Raw genomic sequence first — 21,437 nt, forward strand, 5'->3', positions numbered from 1 at the left:
GACCACACCCAGATCAGGCCACCATCCACTGTGCTGGGGATGTCTTTGCTTCAAATGTACAAATGCTGCTTTAGTGATCCTTTTGCACACACAGAACCAGCTCACTTCAGATGCTACAAGAGACTTGTGCCTGGCAAAGAGTGAGATAACACATACCACTTCAAGCTGGATCATAATGTTCTGCAATGTGACTCAGGATTAGTTTCAGGTCCTCCTCAAGTATGCAGAAGTCTGGCATTTTCTGTTGGCCCTAAGGATTTTGCTGATCTCTGTCTTCCATCTGCATTTTCTAGCAGATCTTATAATATATCATGAGCCACAGTTACCAAAATATGCCACACTTGGCACAAAATACCCTTTTGTGATGGGACTCTGTATCTGGAAATGCTGCTGTTTATTCAGACAAGTTGTAGGTTTCATCTGTTTTTTACTTAACCACAGGGATGTAGCAGTGCAAAGACTGCTCATCTTTCATTGAGAGTCTTGAGGTGGCTTTGATGTAATGATACAACACTGTATTAAATGGCAGCTATGTTTTTTGGATGAAGCCAGGCATGCCATGTGTTCCAAAGGGACCATTAAAGTAGCAGTAGCAGCAGCTTCTTTTTCCTTCCAGCTACAAAACCAGATTTATGCTATGTTTCCTGTCATCAAATAAAATAATAATCTGTCAAATAGCTTTTGTTTGGCTGGGCTTATGATAGGAGATGGGATGGTCTTGAAAAATAGAATTCTTTTATTTGCATTATATGCACCATTTAAAAAATAGATCATTTTTTATTCCATTTATGAGCCAGAAGCAGATTTTAGGTAGCACAATGCAGAACTGAACTGGAGAAGATGCCCTGCAGGTGGTTTGGGTTTGGGGGCATTTTCACATGTGGATTTGGCAAGGTGTGCATGCACAGGCTGCCAGGAATGCTGGCTGTCCTTACCCTCTGAGTGCAACATGTGAGGATGGAGAATCCAGAGCCTCCCTGGACGACCTGTCCTGGTGGTGCTTTGCTCTGCTGGTAAAGCAGTTGTGTTCAGAACCTCCCCAGATATATTTTGTGGCTTCTGCCCATTGTTTCACCCTCTGCTACCCCTGGGAAGAGTGGACTGAGAGCAGCCCAGCTCCCTCAGTGTCTTCTCCTTTTGGTCTCTGACCATCTTGGTTGCCATGCTCTAGACTGCAAATTCCCAGGTAGACCATTTGAAGTGAGAGTTCAAGACTATAGTCCAGGGAATTAATTGTTCTATTGATATCTCACCACAACCAGATTCTTTTCCTTATTGCATCTAAATAAACTTATTAACACAACAATTGCAAAGTGAGAGCACTTAATATGGATTTCAAGGAGGAAGAAACTTTGATAGTTGGAAAATAAAGTGACCAACTCAGAAATTCAGAGTTAGAGAGAAATAGTTGTGAAAACTTGATATGGAGGGAAAATTGTTTTTTAAGGGAAATAGGGATGCATGACTTAATCAGTTAATTAGCAACTCCAGGCAAGAGCAGATATTAGATCAAGCAAATTGTTTCAGATTACAGAATTTAAATAACATTGAAATTTAAAAATGAAAAGTTGTTTTAAGTCAAAATTCTCTGCATTGGAACAAAACCAGAAAATTCAGGATACTTGAAAATGCAGATTTATATTTTTCTTTTAAAAAATCATGAAAACGAAGATCATATTGAAGAATTTAATGAAATCTGGACTACTCTTGTCATGGGAAAAGACACCACAACCAAACAAATAAGTGGAGCTTTTAAATTTTTCTTTACTTTTTATGCACAGCACGGAAGAATGTCCCCAAGAGGGTAAGAAGATAAAAAGGATCTTCCTTTTGATTTCACAGCCATGACTGAAAAGGAGATAAGCAAGTGCAGAACAAGGCCACTTGTAAAGTAAAACCTCTGCCAAAGCACTCTGCTCCCGTCTGGCTGCTGGACCTGATACTGGTGTTGCTACCCAGCTTTTGGCTGGTAGAGCCATATCTTGTACTGTGCCGTTTTAGGATGGTTTCAAACTCTGTGATCTTGGATGGTCCACACGCATTTTCCCTTTCCTAAAACTGAAGTCTGTCTGCTTGTACCTTCTGGAGACTTTTCTCGTTGCTCCTCCAGATGTTCCCTGTTACTTTTCAAACTCCAGTTCAAGCTTCTTTCATGGGATGAGCTCATTGCAGCACAAGACATTAAAATGCTCTTAGAGCACATAAATTGCTGTTCAATATCTCTGTTTGTGGAGTCGGTGGTGGCAGTGTCAATTTGTTAATGATGCTCAAACATTTTTAGGCCACGCTCTCCTAAGTAAATGCTTCTATAGGGGACAACAGTTATAAAACATCAGGTTGCTTTCTAACAGGGAAGGTTTTTTTTCCCTCTGAATACTCAATGGAAAAATATGAAGAAAAGGGGAGGTCACACTGAGTTTGCCAGTATAAGCAATCTTTTGGCAAAGAGATGAATGTATGTAATCTTTACTCTGTAATTGTCTAAACTGAGTTAGAAAAGGCTATTCCAAACATCTGTCTACATTCTTCCCACAGATACATTTCCCAAAATAAAGTTACGGGAAGCTGATTGCTCATCATTCATGGATCCAAAGACATATAATGGTTGGCTCACTGGGGATATTTTATTTTCTTAGGCTATTGGGTGTTTTCCTTCATGCAGAATGTTCTTTTCTGCTCAACCTACCATGCACAGCAAGAATAAATCCAGCTGGCACCTGACATCTTTAAAACTGTCTTATATTTTCTGGGTTCAGAGTCTGTTATTTCATAATATGTCCAGGAGATTTCAAGGCTGGGATCAATTTTAATGAGGTATCTAGACTCTCATGCATGAGGAAGCTGAACCCTGCATAATCATATTTTCCTCTGACCATTAAATTACATGTCCTGCAGAATCAGATTTATATCTCTGTCCTGATGCTACTTGTCCCTAGCATTAACTTGTGACAATTTATGAGCATTCATGGGGACTCAGGGATTTGTTGCAAGAGTTTAACAGCCAGGAAGTCCTGATGGTACTATGATTACTGCTGATCTCCCTGTAAGAACTGGCTCTCTGTTAACCCATCTGTTTTGGGTATAATAATAATGCAAATATTCAGAAATATTCAGCACAGAAGTTTCAGCTGAGCAAAATCAAGAACAAATGTCTACCCCGAGGGCCTGATTTAAGCCTGCTGATGTAAGTCAGGTCCTGTTTTACATTGCCATCTCTCTGACAAGCATTATGAGTTTTTAACTTCTGTCAGTTCTGGAATGAAACAACACATCCTCTATGCTTGCCCAGAAATACAACCAAGGGATAGAAAGGTATGTGGCTTTATTTAATGGATTGTTTATATTTAATTTTGTCTTTTTTTTTTTTACTTATTTGTTGAGCTGCAGATGCTGTGTTGTCCTGGGAATGTGCTACATCAGATTAGTGTGATAAACTCTGGGAATGTGCATGAGTCTCCTGTGGTGTCTTTAAAATAATTTTGGGTAATGGGAATACTTAGGGTGGTTCTTGGAACTGGAATTGACTCTACAGGCATTTCTGCTTGTGCTGTCTCAATAGTTCAGCCAGTAGGTGGAACCAGGGGAAAGCAGATATATGTTATGTACAAGCGCTCAGCCCTTTCCTAGGAGATGCATCCCAAAGTATCTGCATAAAACTGCGTTTTTAACTTCAGTGTTCTTATTTAGAACAGTCAAACTCCAAATCTGGACTTACTTCTAAACAGTGACAGGATGACGTTGTCAGACCTTGTAGTACAGAGAATGTTTTAATAAAATTTCCTCACTAATCATTTTCACTTGTGAGTATGTCAGAGATAGAGAACAGGATAATCCAGATCACATCATATCCCCCCATCAACAACATCTGGCATTTGCTCAGAAGGGCAGTATCAGAAATGTAGGTTAAAATTACTTCTTTAATGTGTTCTACTGTGAGAAATTAAATGTAGTCCACCCAACAACATGTATCCTGCAAAACACAGCTTGGGCAGCTCTGACTGAAGCAAAAAGTTCTCCTTTGAGACTAAATTACCACCTAGGAGAAAACAGTGGAAGCTGATAAAATACTAAGGTTTCTGCTGCTATGGAACCACTTCTCCAGCTCTCTTGGCAGCCAAGGAATCCAATTTAGAACTCGCCCTCCTGTCTAAACATTTCCCATCAATAAACTGGAAAAGAAGAACAGGGGTAGCTTCTCCCTGCCTTCATCCAGCTGACAAGAAAAATACTTGAAAGAAAAACATTTTAAGAGTGAGATCTTTCAGCACTGAAACAGTAAAATCAATACACATGAATTTATTTTTAAACATCTGTAAAAGCTGGAAGCAAAGGGGTATATTGTTACAATATATAATATATATATTATATATTGTAAAGCAGTGTCTTCACTGCTTTAAAGTGAAGGTAGAGGTTTCTCATGTACTATGTAAAAGTTCTGCAATAAGACTGCCTAACTTGTAGTTTGGGCTACATACACTGGTTTCAGGACTATACCTTGGTTCTTCCAGTTTTCAAAACCAAAACATACTTACAATTGAAGTATTTTCCAACAGATTGAAAATATGTGTTGCCAGTAGGAAGAATGTGCTGCTAAAATGCTGCTATCCATTTTATATCTTGAAAATTAGTAGTCAAACTCCTGGCTATTAAAAATACTGAGTTTGTGGCTACGGCAGACAGTGGGTAATTTTTTTATTTTCTCCTTCTCTTCTCTTGAATGTGAAGACAGAAATTAGCTGGGAATTGTTGCTAGCAATCTGCTCTGCAGATGCAAAAAGCAATTTTGGAGCTTGCAAAGCATAAATCAGGAGTGACTTTAATAGAGAATTATCAGGCATAGCAGGGTGAGAAAGGCTTCATCTTGTTTTAATGATGATGGGCTTGTATCTCCAGAAGAAGAAAAATTAGAACTCATGAATAATTTTGGTGGAATATTTCTCCTTGGCACCCAAGATAACAAATCTGCAGACTCCGAGATTAAAGAATAATTAAATGAAACAGGTTAATTACTAGTACTTCAGAAAATTAATTTCCTGACAGGCATATTCTTTTATCTTTCTGATATTTTGAAATAAGCTTGTCAAATCCCCACTACTGTGACTTTTAGTGTTCATTTTCTCTTTGCTCTTATCACCTTCTTAATCTGAAATCTTATTTCAGATTTCTTACAAAATCATTGTCTTCCTCTGCATTATACTGACCCTAAATATGATTCCTGAAACCTTAAATTACATGGGTGGATTTTTTGAGGTTTTTTTAGGGTTTTTTTCTAATGAAGAACAGCCATTGGGAATGCTGTTACAGTGTGATTTCCTGTTGATAGCACTTGTGGAAAGCATTAGTCGTGATGATTTAACCAATATACTCATTAAAACGGAAGGGTCCATTTTCTAAAAGGGTCTGGGACATTGAAGTAGTAGGGCTGAATGACTTTTCCAAAGATACTTAGGTATTCCAGTGACCACAGAAATGGGAAACCCAATAATTTTATTAACCTACAGAATGGTTTTTCCCTCAGTGACAGTCTGAGGGATTTAGGAGAGGAGAGGAGGAGAGCCTGCAAGGCTGTATAGGTTGCACAATTTTAAAGGCTCCAGTGGAAAACGGTTTCCACAGGCTGGGTTTTGCTTAGGTGGTGATGGAGCCTAGGACATGATGCCAACCCCATCACTCCATGCCTTCCCCATTTGTAAAATCCAGGAGTGATGGTACTTTGATGCCTGTCCACACTGATTATCTGAAGATGTTCTTGTAGCCCACACTATCCATCCAAGGGACTCAGCCACACCTCTGGACAATTCAGCCAGCACATCCACAGCAAAACCCTAGCCCCTGATTTTTTATCATGCTCACTTCATGACTCACTTTCTCTTTAATTATCCAACACAAACTTCTGTCATTTGTGTCAATAAATCCCCTCTCTAGCAAACCACCCATTGCTCCAAGCACTACCCACTGAACCTGACCTTGAACTTAAGCTTCTTCAATCAATTTTCAAGCCCATCCTTCCTAGGAATCCCACTAATCCTCATCTCAATAACATTCCCAGCTCTCTTACTACCCTTCCTAGACAGTCCATGAATTACTAACCGACTCTCAATCCTCCAACTATGATTTATCAACCTAGTCACAAAACAACTAATAATACCCCTAGACAAAAAAGGACACAAATGAGCCCTAATTTTAACATCCCTCATAATCTTCCTCCTACTCATTAATCTTCTAGGCCTACTACCTTATACATTTACCCCAACAACCCAACTATCTATAAACTTAGCCCTAGCTCACTGTAAGGACACTGGAAAGGATTCCCTAGCCATCTCAGGTGTCAGACCTAGAGGAAGGGCCGTTGATAATTTACTCTAAACTCCTGTTTTTCACAGGCCACCAAATGTCTCCCAGCTGTTCTGTGTTTTACAAGAACTCAGCCTTAGCCCTTCACATATTAACTAAACCCACAGGAGCATGAGGGCTCCTCTTTGCTACGTGTGCTGGCTCACAGACACATTCACATCAGCGCAGGGAAGAGCTGCTTGCTCATGTTGACAATAGAAACAAGGGATGGTGAAGGGATTTACTTACAGGGCTGGGCTGTGGCAATGAGCTCTTTAAATAGCTGCGTGACTTTTGTCTGTATATCTAGACCCGATTATTAAGCACTTTTTTTAATGATCAGCAACAAAGTAAATAGGTTTATGGCACTTGAGGAGGCCTCTCTTCTCAAGTGGCAGATTATTGCACCTACTCAAATGATTGTGAGTGGAATGAAAACCCCTAGGATTGAAAGGCCAGGGCTTTTCATCAATCTGAATGTTCCTCTTTTAACAACTCTGACAGCATCAAGGAGCCTTAAAGTGGGAGTAAATTATATTGGTATGTTTCAGTTTAAACAAGAGTTTAAAGGTGTTTTTAAGCCTACTTTAAGACCAACTGTTTGTAAAGGGGGCCTTAATGGAATTGGGAATTATGCCCAGAGCAAACACATTGTCTATTTGGCAGTGATTAGCAATGTGTTCACAATTTAGTGTTCTAAATATAGGATAGCCAGTTTCCAAGATATTTAAATACACCTTCAGATACACCAGTAGCAGGCTTAGAAATGTAATAAAATCTGAGCCTGCTAACAAAGAAACTGTAAAAAACAGTAAAGGCACTTTGCAAAGATATCCTGATGGATAGCTCACCAGCTGTGGGGCCTTAAGTCTTTTCCCACAAACTCTTGGGTTAGGCATTTTCTTCATGGAGAGTTTTTGGAAAACTTTTTGTTTGAGACATCTCAAACTGCAAAGAGGAAAAACACTGGGGATATAAAGTACAGTACAGGGAAGGCAGCAATGGAGGGAATTGCCTTAGCAATTTCTAGAGTCTGACTTTCCTTCTTTGAAGTTTTCAGGGTTGTGCACTTATTTTTTGCAGCACTAGAAAGGGCTTCTAGACCACATGTGCCCAAACAGTGCTATGCTTCTCCTCCTACATATTGACCCCATGTGAATAACTCCATTTGTCTCTGTGCCTGAGATAATGTGCCCTGCTTGACCCCCATGTACAGCCCAGGTTTTCTTTGCAGTGATCCTCTCAGAAAAATTAAATCTTTGCTTTGTCACTTGTCTGATTTGCACCCTTCCTGTATCACAAGCATGGCTGCTGCTGTTAAATGTCATCCAGAGTTGATTGTCTAGGGATTTCAGAGCTCAGAATGCAATGAGCCTCTACCTTCTGTGGGTTTTGATACGAACTATGGCATCCCAGTACTCCACAATCTCAGTAACAGTGACCTGGAATGGCAGTACTGTTGCATGAAATCCCTTTCCTACCTTGATTAACCTTGATCAGGTTTTTTATCTGATTATCAGATTTTGAATTTGATAATTCATTGATAATGAATAATTGAATAATGAATAATGAATAATTGACTTGCAGGCTTGGTTTGTTGAAGTATTTTTTTTTGCTCATGAGACCTGAGGGGATTTTAAGTGAGGACTATGCAGCACAGGGTTTGCAGCGCAGGGTTTGCAGCCCCCATTTCTCTGTAACGCTCTCCAAGCTGTGTTTCTTTGTTTGCAGGCCACTGGCCAGACCTCCCTCAGCATGAGCAGCCCTGTCCCAGCCACGGCAGAGCCCTACACACGGACTCAGTACTGCAGGTGGCCCTGCGAGTGCCCCAAGTCCCCGCCGCGGTGTGCAGCCGGCGTCAGCCTGGTCACGGACGGCTGTGACTGCTGCAAGACGTGTGCCAAGCAGAGAGGGGAGAGCTGCACAGAGGCTGACACCTGTGACTTCCACAGGGGCTTGTACTGTGACTACAGTGGAGACAGACCTAGGTACGAAATAGGAGTATGTGCACGTAAGTGATGTACATATATTTTTGATTAGATATAGGCTGGCAGCTCAGCTGGCTGAGCAGGGGTTAAGATTTATCTCGTTTTAGATACCTGGTTTCATGCTAATCAGCTCCTCCATGTATCATCTTCCATTCTCTTGTAGATGTCTTTGTTCTCAGGGCAGTTGGCTGGATGAGAAATGACATCTGAATTCCTGCCTTTTGATTTGGCTGCAGCCAAGAGCAAAGACCAACCAGCATTTGAAAGTCTCCATATGTGTAAACAGATTATTCTGTAACAGGAGGAGGTGCTGTAGTAGGTTGGGGATGAAGGAAGGATAAGCAGGCAGCTGGATTTAAAGACAAGCAATATGGGCCCCTACATGAAAGCCATGGCATTAAGGGGACACTTTTGGCTAATTCCCTATAGAGGATACCTTAGATGGATAGTCCGTAGTCTGTAGAATACCCTGTCAAGATGGTCAGGAATGAATCATCCCCTATCAGAGGTTGTCAGCTACAAATTGAGGTTTAAGCCTTAATTTTTCAATAGTTACAGTCACATTAGCTGTTATGAGGCAGAAGGATTTCTTTCCACCTCTGATAGCAAATTCCTGGTTCCGTGACACTGGAATGCTTTTCAAGAAAAAGTGCAAAAAGAAATTAGGTAGTGGTTTATGTGTTAAGAGTATATTCATTTGTTATGTGTTCCAGAACATGAGGGGACTCCGACCCTCTCATAAAAGTCAGAAATTATTGAAAATTATTACTCTGGGAATGATCAAAATTGAAAGGATCATCAGCCCAGCCACACACATTGCTGATCATAAAGGCTGCTTTCAGTAAGTTATTAGAGCATATGGTCATGGCTTTAGGTTCATAAACAGGAAAAACCATTCAAATGAAGGGGCTTCTGGACTGGAACATAAAAACAAATGATTTAAGAGAAATTGTAAAGATGAAAGGAAACCTGGAGGAGAGCTAACTGTGACATGGATTGATAGAATAACTGATCCACAGAAGAGGAAAAAGCTCGCAAACTGTGGGCTTCAATAAACTTAGAATATGAGCAGAGGTTACACAAGGGACAGGTTTGAGGAGTTAAGAAGTTCAGTGTAAGCTGGAAGAATCTCACAGAAGTGATACTAGGCATTTCTCTTCCTCAGCAGCAGGGTGGGAAGTCTAGTAAGAAATTACCTTGGCTTTGCACTGGCTCAGGCACAAAAGAAAAGAAAAAAAAAAGCATGCAAAAAGTGCTGTCTGACCAGATTTTTGTAGGATACAAGCAAAATAACAACAAGAGAAGTTACGTGCTAGGAGCTGTAAGCTTAAACAGTGATTTTCGAGATTAGAAAAGATTAAGGTTAAGAAAAGAGGATATGAGATCATTTAAATGCATTGTCTGGAGTGTGTGTAGAGCATTCATGAGAGGTCTGCAAGAGCAGGTTAGACAAACATTGTCAAGAATGACATCGTTACAGCTGGCCCTGTGCTGGGAGAGGAAAACAGGCTGGATGCTGTCTCAAAGCTATCAGGCTTCCTAGGCCTCTTTAAAGGCCCTCATGCTGCTTTGCATCTGTTTATTTATTTAAATGGTTGTTTTCTTAGTTGGATATCTTCTGGTCTTTGCAGTCCTCCCACACATCCCAGGCACTCGGTGTGCCAGGGGCAGCAGCCCTGTGCTGAAGGAACACTGACCCCAGCTCTTCCAGTGAGCTCTGGAGGCATGCCCAGTCTGTGCTTTCACCTCCCTACTGCCATGACAACATGTGACATTTGTGGTTATGTGACATTTATGGGTTTTTGGGGAGTATCATTATGGCGTGCACAGCTGAAGGGAGCAAGAGGAAGCTCTTTCCATGGGTAGGATGTGAGGCAGTTTGTCTCTGACTGCCAGAAAAACCTGGGCCCTTTCCTTTGTTTTCAGCACCCAGGCAGAGGTGCAGGACAGGGTCTGCTGATGTGTTCTTTTTGTATCCTGGGCCACACAGAGGCTGCATCACCCTGCTCTGAGCCCACCAGCTTCTGTCCTGACCTGGGGTCTGAAAGCTCCTGTGAGTGGGAATCCTGTGCTGGGTGTTGGGGACTAACTGCTGTGAGGAACTGGATTTGCATATGGATGCTTTTGGCTGGATCTAGAGAATCCAGGGTGTGAAGGGCCACATAAACAATGTAATTTATGGGAACTGAAGACCCTGAAAGAGTCAGGAATATGTGCTGGGAAAGGGAGTGAGGTCAAACTGCAGGAAATTCAGTCTGTATCTGGACTGCCATGCTGAGGTGTGCCCCAGGATTTAATCTCACAGACATGAAATAGGAACCTGCTGGGAGTCACTGCAGCTCTCCTTTTGTTCTTGGCTTTTCTCTGCAGCAAAGCAGAGGCAGCAGGTGCTGAGCACAAGCCCAGGGGGTGAGGCAGGTGTTGTGCATGTGGGGCTGGGAACAGGGATGTGCCTCCAAATTGCTTTATTTTGATGCAGACTCGGTGAGGTTCTCCATGAAGGCATTCAACAGCCCCATTGTCTGTGTTTGGGATGTTCTCATGGTGATCCTCTTGGTTTATGAGACCTGCAGGAGACTAAATTAACATAATCCAGGAGGAATATGCGCATAGGAAAGCACCAGGAGATACAGCATTTTTTGAACTGTCATGATCTGTGTTCATACCTGGAAGTCTCTCTGAATTCTCAGGCCCAGCTCCAGCACTGAGTGATTGCCTTTTCAGTACAAAGGCTGAAGCATTGCAAAGACTGGAGCTGAGTGTGAATTGGAGATCGAGATCTGTGCTTGAAATTCCAACAGCTCTCATTTTTGTACAGAAGAAGGGATTTGTGCTTGATGTTTTCATTCAGCTTATTCTAAAAATAGGAAGCATTTGCAGAATTTTAATCCTGCATTTCAATTTGTGTTTTCCTGAAACAGCTCCATTTCTGACCAGACTCAAAACATAAGCAGTGCGTGAGCAGTGCCTCCATGTGACTAAACAAGAGACTGAAGTTTGATTTTTTCCATTGAAAACCATTGCTTCCAAATAGCTGTCTAGAATTTGAAACAAACAAACAAAAAATGCTGCTCTGTGATTCCTGTTCATGATCAATCAGAAGGCTTGACATTTTACAGTGATTTTATATAAAAAATTATACGTCAAATATTTATTTTTATGGCTTTATAACATGTACTTCATTTTCCAAGAAAACTGCTCTGTCATAAATTGGGTAAGATCCAGTTTCCTAAATATAGGAATCCAGTGCCATTTGGGTGGTCCTTTTGCTCCCTTGTTTATTCTCCCTTTTTGCTTCAGATATAGTGAACAGCTGTGTCATATAAGCAATTCCATGAATGTCTCATGTCTCTGAAAACCTCAAATTTCACTAAATATTTTTTTAATTACTTTGATTTCTCCCCCTGTGAGTAATTCCTACCACCACACTATGAAATGTTCTTGGTTTTTTTAAGTAAGAATTTGTGGATAAAACTTGTTTTATTTTCTAACTTATTTTTTCATTGATGCATTAAAAGGTTCTCTTTTTTTGCTGTGATTTAGAGTGGAAACAGTTTCCTAGATGGTGTGACTACACATGGTGCAGCATCAGGCTGAACACTTGGCTCCACAGCACTGCCAGCCCAGGGATCAGCTTGGTAAAGGAACACATTGGAGGTGTTTGTTGCCAGCATTATTTTAATGGTGCTCTGTGTGTTTTTGTCTCTTTTTCTTTCTTTTCAGAGATTGTTGGTGTAGGATGTGTCCTCAATGGAGTGAGGTACAAGAATGGGGAGACATTTCAGCCCAACTGCAAATACAACTGCACGTGCATTAATGGGGCTGTGGGCTGTGTTCCCATGTGCACAAACTCACGTCCTCCACTTGTCTGGTGCCCAAACCCAAAGCTGATTAAGATGACAGGGAAGTGCTGTGAGCAGTGGGTTTGTGATGATTCCAGGAAAATCAGGAAGACATCTCCACGCCACATCTCCTCTGCAGGTACGGTGGGAATGAGGCAGAGCTCTCCTTTGCCAAGGCAGAGCTCTCCTTTGCCATCTGGCAGAGTCTACAAGCAGAGGATCAGCTTGTACTGCCATTCCTGGCAGGTGTCTAACCTTTGTGAGGGAGACACAGCCTCCCACACAGCACATGCTGAAGGACAGGGCAGGCAAACAGCAGTGGAACTCATTAACAGCAATATGGATTTGGATGCCCCATCCCTGGTGGTGGTCAAGACCAGACTGGATGGGGCCCTAAACAACCTGATCTCGTGGGGGCTACCACTGGCCATGGCAGGGGAGTTCATTGAGATGATCTTTAAGGTTCTTTCCAACACAAACCATCTCATGATTCCGTAAATATAATATTCATCAAACATGCTTGTGCAACCATTCTAGAATTCTGTGTGCCACAGCCTCCTTTGAAGGACATGTCTGCTGGAACTCTGAAGATATAAAAAGTCCTTTTTAATTCTTCATATTATTTTTTTTCCTCAGTCTGGACCCTCTGGGAAAGTGAATAGACTCAGTTTAATTTGGCACCGAGGCTTTCTGTCCAGGTTATATTGCTATTGTAGTGCAATTATAAAGCCCCTGTACATTAGGATAGGACTTAGGAGTCTCAAACTTACACAACACCTTGAAGGCAGTTATTGTGTGGAAATTTCACTGTGAATTGGACTAAGTTGTCTTCATGGTAATACAACTTTCCATCAATTTTGAACTGATGGCATCATTAAACATCTGTTCTCACACTCACATTTATAGCAATGATCACTTAACCCACAGCACAGAGGTGCTATCATTTGCCTCAAACATGGTCCCAAATGCTTAAGATTTATTCAACTTGCCATATGTGTTAAAATTATTGTCAAAATGCCCTGTGACACACTGTAGTGACATTAGCCACATTATCTCCATGTTTTAGACCATCCCACAAAAGCAGAACTCAAGGAGAGATAGGATTGTTATAAACAAAGATTTTGGCTCCTTGGTGGGAAGAGCTTTTTCCCAAACCTTGGTCTTTTGTTGCACAAAAAAAAAGCCTTGGTCTTCATTTGTGAGTTAAAACCATCAGAGTTTAGCCCTTGCTTCTCTGTCCCCGATAGCTCTGAAATGTGGGGTGGGTCCAAATTCAGAATATTTGCTACTGAAACTGGCCTTATGTCCTCATGGCCTGTGTCTCAAAATGGGCAAAACAAAACTTTGCTTTTCTGACGTTTCTCCTCTAAGGAGAAGTCTCATAGAAGTCAGAGTAGCAATTATTACATTTGATATAATAATTAATATAATAACAAATGTAACAGCGAGCAAGCTCAGTGCAGCAGTTTCTATCAGAATTTTGCCTGTGGACTGTCCTGTGAGCTGTAAAGCAGTGGGGACTTTGGCTGAGGCTGGGACAGAACCATAACTGGGGCTGTTGGCTGCTTTCAAAACAGAGCCCACCCTTTCTTCAAATGGCTGCTGAGCTCTCTGAGAGCTATTGAAGCTGTTCTTCCTCCCAGTGAAAGGCTGTGGCTGCTTCCCAAGCCCTCTGCCATCCAGCAGAGACTGTTGGCCACTTTCTGCTATGGGGAACCAACTGAATGGGCTCAGAAATAAACCTTCGTGATGAGATCAGATCTCATCCCCTCTCTTCACCCGCTGGCTCAGGCTTCTGTAATTGTTTATATTGTGGCAGCACCTGGGGGTCCCAGACAAGGACCCCCTTGTGTGAGGCTGTGAAGGGGAATAAAGGAATGAGCCCTCGCCCCGAGCGCCTGCAGCGATGGAGAGTCTGACACAAGTAGGTCAGCACAAAGGGGGTGGGATGAGGGAGTTCACAGGAATGCTGGGCCACTTTGCTGCGGTTTAGTTATTTGGGTTAGTGGCCTGAATGTGCAATGAGCTGGGGAGAGGGTGTTTAATATGTAAAGCTGCCCGTGCTGGATAAAATGGAGTTAATCCGTGTCCGCAGCATACGAGGGAGAGGAGGAAGCCTGGCAGAAGAACTGCATCGTGCACACCTCACCCTGGAGTCCCTGCTCCAAGACCTGCGGGCTGGGCATCTCCACCAGGATCTCCAACGACAACGAGCAGTGCCGGCTCCTGAAGGAGAGCCGCCTGTGCAACATGAGGCCCTGTGAGGTGGATATAACCCAGCACATCAAGGTGGGGGCTGCTCCTTTGTGCACCCCATGGACACTGAGTCAGCCTTTGTTTGGTAGCGTTCAGGCCTCATGAGGCTGCACTTGTACATGGACTTACTGTGCTGCACAGAGTTCCAAAATATGTCCTGCCTGTGTTGGTATGAAAACCTTTGCCTGAGAGTCTCAGCTCCAGCCAAAAGGTCCATGCAAGGAAAGCCAAGCCAAGCCAAGCCTGCTGTGCTTGATGCTGGCTCGGACAGCCCTGTACTCAGCTGGCAGGAAAGCAGTGCTGCACTCCTGGTCATGGCTATGAGCTCTATTGTGCAAGTATCCCACTTGCAGCTTTTGGGTTCCTGTGTCTAAACATGTAAATTTTTCACACCCCCTAGATCAGGGCTGTAAAAGCCTTCCTAACAGCTACAAATCCCTTTAAACATAGCAATCATAGAAGAGAAGACTAGAATCCTTAAGGTTGGAAAGGATGCCCAAGATCAGTAAGCCCAACCTTCAACTGAATACCACCGTGCTTGATAAACCACACTGCAAAGTGCCACATCTATTTGTATTTGAACACTTCCAAAGATGGTGACTCCATCACTTCCCTGGGCAGCTTTTTTAAATGCTTAACCATTCTTTCAGTGAAGAAATTTTTCCTGATATCCAGCCTGAACCCCTCATGGCACAATTTGAGACCATTTCTCTTTGTCCTACCACTGTTTACCTGGTAGAAGAAACTGAGCCCCCCATCCCCCCTATCTCCCCTTCCTTGCCACAGCCTCCCACAGCAAGGTGGATTTTATTTCCTACCTGTATCAGCACTGAATATTAACCTCTTTGTTTTTATTTTCTTCTCTGATTTAGCCTGGGAAGAAATGCTTGGCTGTCTACAGGGCGAATGAGCCCGTGAACTACACCATCTCTGGGTGTGTGAGCAAAAGTCCCTACAGGCCCAAGTACTGTGGTGTCTGCACAGACAACAGGTGCTGCACACCTTACAAGTCCAAGACTATTGAAGTGAGCTTTCAGTGCCCAGATGGAACTGAGTTTTCCTGGAAAATTATGTGGATCAATGCTTGTTTTTGCAACCTGAACTGCAGGAACCCCAATGACATCTTTGCTGACCTGGCTCATTACTATGATTACTCTGAAATCGCTAATTAAATTGGCTGAATGCTGGAATTGACCCTTTGCTCTGATTTTACAGAGGTTTTAAAATAAAAGGAGAATCTTCATCCATTGCCAATGCGCAATTTATTTTTTTCCTGAGTTAGGATGTTGATGCCTTGAGAGGCTACCTAGAACAGAGGCAAGACAGTGTTAAAGGAATAAAGTATTTATTTAAAGGTATTTATTAAAAAGGCCTTCAAAGAATACACCTTGGGCAGTACAAGAGCCTGGCTGAGGCTACACCCAAGATGGACAACTGATCATGAGTTTTCACACTTTTATAAGTTGTGGCCCATTTACATATTGGGTTAATAGTCCAATTACAACTTCAGGTTATGAAGTCCCATCCTCCCAGTTTGCTCTCTTCAATTCCCTGTTGCTTGTACTTTTTGGGCCTGAAGCTGCAGCGGTGTCCTTGGTTCTCAGGCTGGAAAAGGATTGTTTTGTCTGACGAAACTGTGAAGAGAACTCGCTAACACTTTATATGAAATTCTGAGTTTTATACTGATGCAATACAGAATCTTGAAAACATGAAAGCTAAAACCTAAGGCATCAATGTTAAATCTCTTTGTTTTGTCACACTGTTTTTGAAGAGGCCTTGAACAAACAAGATTTTTAATAGATCTTCATCCATTAACAGTAGCCAGAAATTCCTTTATGCACTGATGCCGGGACTTTAAATGACAGTTCTGTTGGCACTGTCATTTACTAAGCCAGCAGTTTAATTGCCCATAGGAAAGAACAGTACACTAGTATGACAGCAAAAGTATGGCTGTCATTAGCTTAGACATGAGATTCAGACATCCTTACTGTCATTTCTTGAATGTTATTTTCTAAGCTGGAAAACTGATGTAAATGTTTCATATTCAACATTAGACATCAGGATTTGATGGCCTGATCCTTACAGCTAAAGTCTAACATCTGTCACACTGAGATCAGTCCTAGAATCACCCCTCTGTTATTCTCAGTCAGATTTTACTGCATGGTGAATTTTATGGGAAAGCCTAGGGGGAAGAATGTTTCTCCTGAAATCTCTGTGTGATGTTTCTGTTTCTCACTGCAAAGGCTGGGTCCAAGAACTTCTGTGTCCTGCTGTCCTTGGACTCACCTCAGACTCTTGGAGTATCTTGTGCCAGGAACATTTTCATAGTTCTCTGAATTCTCTGATCTTGAATAGCCTGACTGAACACAAAACAGCCACTCTAGAGCTCATGTTCTCAGGATCTAATCCACAGGTGATTGCTCCTAGCATATCTCTGCAGATGAAATGTAGAGAGACAGATAAGAAGTGAAGGACAAGACCTCTTGCATCCATTTATTCTGATAGAAATAGAAATCGTGTGGCCTGTGCTTGGGGACCACCACCACTTCCTGCTCCCCATGGTGTTACCAGCACACAGGTGCCTCTTCCCAGTGCCACCTTGCCAGTAACACAAATCATTGTTTTACATGACAGGGGTAGAGAAAATGAGATGTTTTAAATGAGAAAACAGGTGTTAGGCTTCATATCGGCTCTGAGAATGTGTGGATGCAGAAGGAGAGGCAGCTCTTGGTGTAGCTTCTGGTGCATTCATTCCAGCTGGGCTGATGCTTAGAGTAAACATCAATGTAAACATTTTCTACAGAAGTGATTTCACATGCAAATGTCAGCTAAGAGAAGAAAAAAAACCAGCCCTGTCATTACCTTTCCAGGTAAGAAATTTATCATCACTGAAGGATGTTGGAGCCAGTATTATCTCCAATAAATTTTAGTACAGCAGCCATGTCCCATGGTATGTTTGCTGTTGCTTCAGTTGGGAGAGCAGAATCGTGTTTCTGCATGAACAAGAGAATTGTAGTATCCACTTCAAAAATCCCTGGTGGCACAGTAGAACTGCTGAGTGACACATGATCTGGAGATCTGACCAGTACAGGGCTGAACTTGGGATGATGCAGTTATTTTGCTTTACTTTCAGCTGGCAAATTGTCTGTCTTCATCTCGATAACCCAGCAGAAGCTTGACTAGTTTCTGGGAGACATAAATTTTTCTGGCTATGATGAACTAAAAGTTCTTGTGAGTGGCCTGAAAATAATACCATGCCTATAAAAAAACAATTAGGAAAAATGTTGTATGTCTTCAAAAGCTGTTACCAATAGCATCTTAATTTGCCTTTAAGGATTTGGCCCATATACTCTTTATAGACCTAGGTCATTCCTGAATTTAAAGCTTTCTTTCTTTTTTGGAACTTCCATGAAATCTCTAATGGCAGAAAGGAAGGGTGATCCCTGCCCACATGTTCCAATGCAGGTGCAAAACCCCTCTTCCCTCTGTTTCTCTGGTCTGAGGAACCTGAGGCTGCCACATTTTGCAAGATTCAACCTCGTGACTGCCTTGGCCTGGATGATGTGACAGCAGAATTCATACCTGACTTATTTGCCTCCAGTCAATCAAGACCTCAGCACTTGCAAGAATGAGAATGTTACATTTCAAACTCCATCCCTTGGTAAAAAAAGTTCCATGTGAACATACAAAACAGATGCCATGGCTGAGAATTTGACAATGTTTTCCAAAAGGGAGAATGGTTTGTATTAAGAAGTTATAGGGAAGACATACTAGGACCTCTTTCTCGATCAGGTCCCCAAAATATGACTTGGAACCCTATGTTCTAATTCTTGCCCATCTTAAAATGCCATATGTATGCATGTGTGTATACACATAAAAATAAATAATAAATTATAAAAATAAATACATTTATATACATTTATTTGTAGATGGATACACACCTATAAAATATGTGAAGTCATCTATATATTATTGTATATAATATTATATATAAAACCTTATGGAAACATGTCCATGAATACATATATGTGTATATTTACATATATATTCCTATGGGGCATAAAAAGCAGTGTATGTATAATGTGTGTTTATAAATACAGCCAGTCTTTCTTTGTCTTACATGTACACATAAGGAAGCAAGAAAACAGGACCAGATCATGTATGAAAAACTCTGTCCCTTAACTGGCTTGCTCTGCTTGCAATTAGTTAATTCTGTAACCACAGCAATCAAATGCTGCAGCGGCTGTAACACAAGGCTTTCTCCGAGAGATAAAAGAAGCTATTGAGAGCTAATGCATGACCAGCAGCTCCAGTGTGTGTCAGTGTTTAGTGAAGTGAATGCCTGGAAACCACAGATCTTGCCCAACGCACCCAAGATGTTTCTGTCTCTAGCCTGGTTTCCTAAGGAAACTGAGTGTATGCAGCCATACTGTTCATTTGTGTGTCTGTCAGGCAGCCCCTTTGTGGGAAATGTCAAACAAACAGGCAGAAGTGTAAAGATCTCAGAAGCATTGCAATTCCTGCAATAAAACATGAAATCAAAGAGCAGAGCAGGGAAGAGGCTGACCACATTGTCCCTGCCAAGGCCAAGCACACCTGCCAGGCAGTCACTGCACCCAACCAGTCTGCAGTGTGGCCCAACCATCCCAGCAGCAGCACAAAAAGGGGTTTTAAACAGATTTTCAGCCTGGAAATGAGTAGCCATGGAGGAGGCAGAGCTGAAGGAATCACAGATGGGGAATAGGGGTTATTACACTGCCGTAAAGGAGTTTTGTGGGTACATTGGACACAAATCTGTAGGAAACCAAGCACTGTTAGCTCTACTACTCTGCTTGTGCCACTGGTTGTCTGTCCAGTGGCTCTGAATGGGAAAGAACATCACTTGTAGCCAATTACCTTGATTTGCAGTCTGTGGTGCATTTGAGATCCTTTGTTTTAGTGGTGTTTACAAGCAGATTAGCCCTAGGACTGAGGCAACAGTCCAGCTTTAGATTCAGTTCCCTGCCTCCCTCTGTGCCTGGGGAAATCATGTATCTTTTAAAAAAGTACTTTTGTGGTTAGTTTGAATTCATTGAAGATCTAGACCCCCAAAGGCTTTCATGGATCCAGCCCTTTACTTCACTTTTCCTCAGGATTTCAGAGCCAGAACAAGGCCCTACTGTTCATTGCCTCCTCCAGCAGGAACTGATGCTCATTGTACATTTGTGCAATGGGCCTAGGTCTCTGCTGGGGCCTGAAAGTGATGCCACCACCAACAATTATAGCATTGAGGAGGTACCAGGGTCAGACCCCTCTGCTGCAATGGGCAAGTGAAAGGCTAAAGAGAGGATAAGAGGCACAATTTTGTAATCCAGCTAAGCCACGATAGTTTAACACACACTCAGCTGGCGGTGATCATCCTGTTGGTCCTCCAGGCTGGGTCAAGGATGAAGGGTGGGATTTTGAAGGTCTGGTCCTGCTGGTATGAAAGCAGGCATGAGGTTTATTAAAACGACTTTGCATGGAGCGTTGGCTGGAATTTAAAACACCATTTTGGTGTGCATGCAACTGGAAAGAGGGAGTAGTGCAGTTGCCATGTTTTTGATGTGTTCACTAGGGTTGTGTTGTGCATATGTAATACTCCAGGAAAACCACAACATTTAGAAAGACTGTGTCATCTTGTAAATGAAACCCTGGAATTTTTTTGTCCCAGCTTTCTTGAAGGAATTTTGAAACAAACAGTTTATTAAACTAATAAAGTGTTCTCTCTATCTAGAGGCACATCTCCATATATTTACCTTCTCAAATTGTGACTTTCCAGTTTTAACATTTCTATGGAGTTATTTCTGTAAACTTCATATACTGAAATATATGAAAAAATAATGAGAAAACCAGATTGGTTTGGCAGTCTGAGTTACTCCAGCTATATAACACATTACTTGTTTGTAAAGCATCCTGGTGAGGTTTTTTAAGATGGCGCATTGCTGCTGTGGTTTAAAGATATTAAATAAGTGGCAAATGATTAATGAATCTGTGACTGGCACCTCATTAGGAACTTTAGGCAAGCAAATGAAGGTGACATATATCTGTGACTGACATTTCCTTTTCCCATCTTCTTGCCTGGCCAATGTCCAAGTGGGCATTTGCAATCTGTGACAAAGCTGGGAACTGGAGGACACAGACAAGTAAAGAGCCTGCACTGAAATGTGGTAAAAAAAGATGACTTGAGAGCATTTCCTTCATTTTGAATATTTTGGCAGATTGGAAAAGCCAGTTGTTTCCCAACTTACATTTCTTTGCTGGTCTGTTTCTGGCTCAACATTTGTGGTTTTTTTCCTGCAACACTCTTATTGGACTTGGGACAGAGGTCTAGAGTATTTGAGCAAAGTGGAGTGTATTACTCAACCTGCCTAAGCATGTCTTCATTATCAGCTCTCTTGAGAAGCTACCGGAGTAAACTGTTTGCAAAAGCCATACACACTGAAATTGTTCAAACAAAGTTATTAAAGACATGGGGAAAAGTATTTGAATTAAAGAATCACTGTTTTGTATCCCTTCATTTACATACCTCCAGAGCTAACCCAGTAAGGATTCTACCTTTTAATTCTAGAAATAAATATCTGTCGTGTTTTCCAACAAATCAAGCTTGCCTTCCATCCTGAAGTACCTTACTTGCCTTCATATGAACATAAACATTTTGAGTGTTGAGTGGCCTCCTGTCCTGGACTGAGATGGGTTGGTTGGGCTTGTTTATGGCAAGAAATCACCTTCTCCTCATTCTCCCCAGCCTTCTCCTCCAGTGTGCCTTTTATATTCTTCTTTTTTTTTTTTCCATGAAGGGCAGTCCTCTACATTTTTAAGCATTTTCCAGCCACCTGTGCCACTGGCAATAGCTTTTCACAAAGGTACCACATTTCCCTGCTGTCTCTACAGAAGTCCCATCTGGCCTCTGCAACCTCCGCTCATCCACATGGCAGCTGCCCAGCACACAGTCCTGCATGAGGGGCTTCCTGGCTGCTTCCACTAGTCTGGGAATGCC

General features: G+C 42.0%; 1 protein-coding gene across 2 annotated transcripts in view; it reads left to right on the forward strand.

Moving 5' to 3' along the window:
- Positions 1 to 15,666, forward strand: part of CCN4 (cellular communication network factor 4) — a 34,609-nt gene extending 18,943 nt beyond the window's left edge. The window contains exons 2-5 of one of the 2 annotated variants that reach the window (XM_030971562.1): positions 8,065 to 8,344; positions 12,045 to 12,302; positions 14,259 to 14,452; positions 15,292 to 15,666. In XM_030971562.1, the coding sequence (XP_030827422.1) occupies positions 8,089 to 8,344; positions 12,045 to 12,302; positions 14,259 to 14,452; positions 15,292 to 15,591 (1,008 nt within the window). In that variant the 5' untranslated portion in view covers positions 8,065 to 8,088 and the 3' untranslated portion in view covers positions 15,592 to 15,666. The remainder of the gene's footprint in view (positions 1 to 8,064; positions 8,345 to 12,044; positions 12,303 to 14,258; positions 14,453 to 15,291) is intronic. The other variant, XM_030971561.1, reaches the window with a different exon arrangement.
- The last annotated feature ends 5,771 nt before the right edge of the window (positions 15,667 to 21,437 follow it).

This window comes from Camarhynchus parvulus, chromosome 2, assembly GCF_901933205.1.
Source record: "Camarhynchus parvulus chromosome 2, STF_HiC, whole genome shotgun sequence".
In the NCBI taxonomy this organism is placed as follows: domain Eukaryota; kingdom Metazoa; phylum Chordata; class Aves; order Passeriformes; family Thraupidae; genus Camarhynchus; species Camarhynchus parvulus.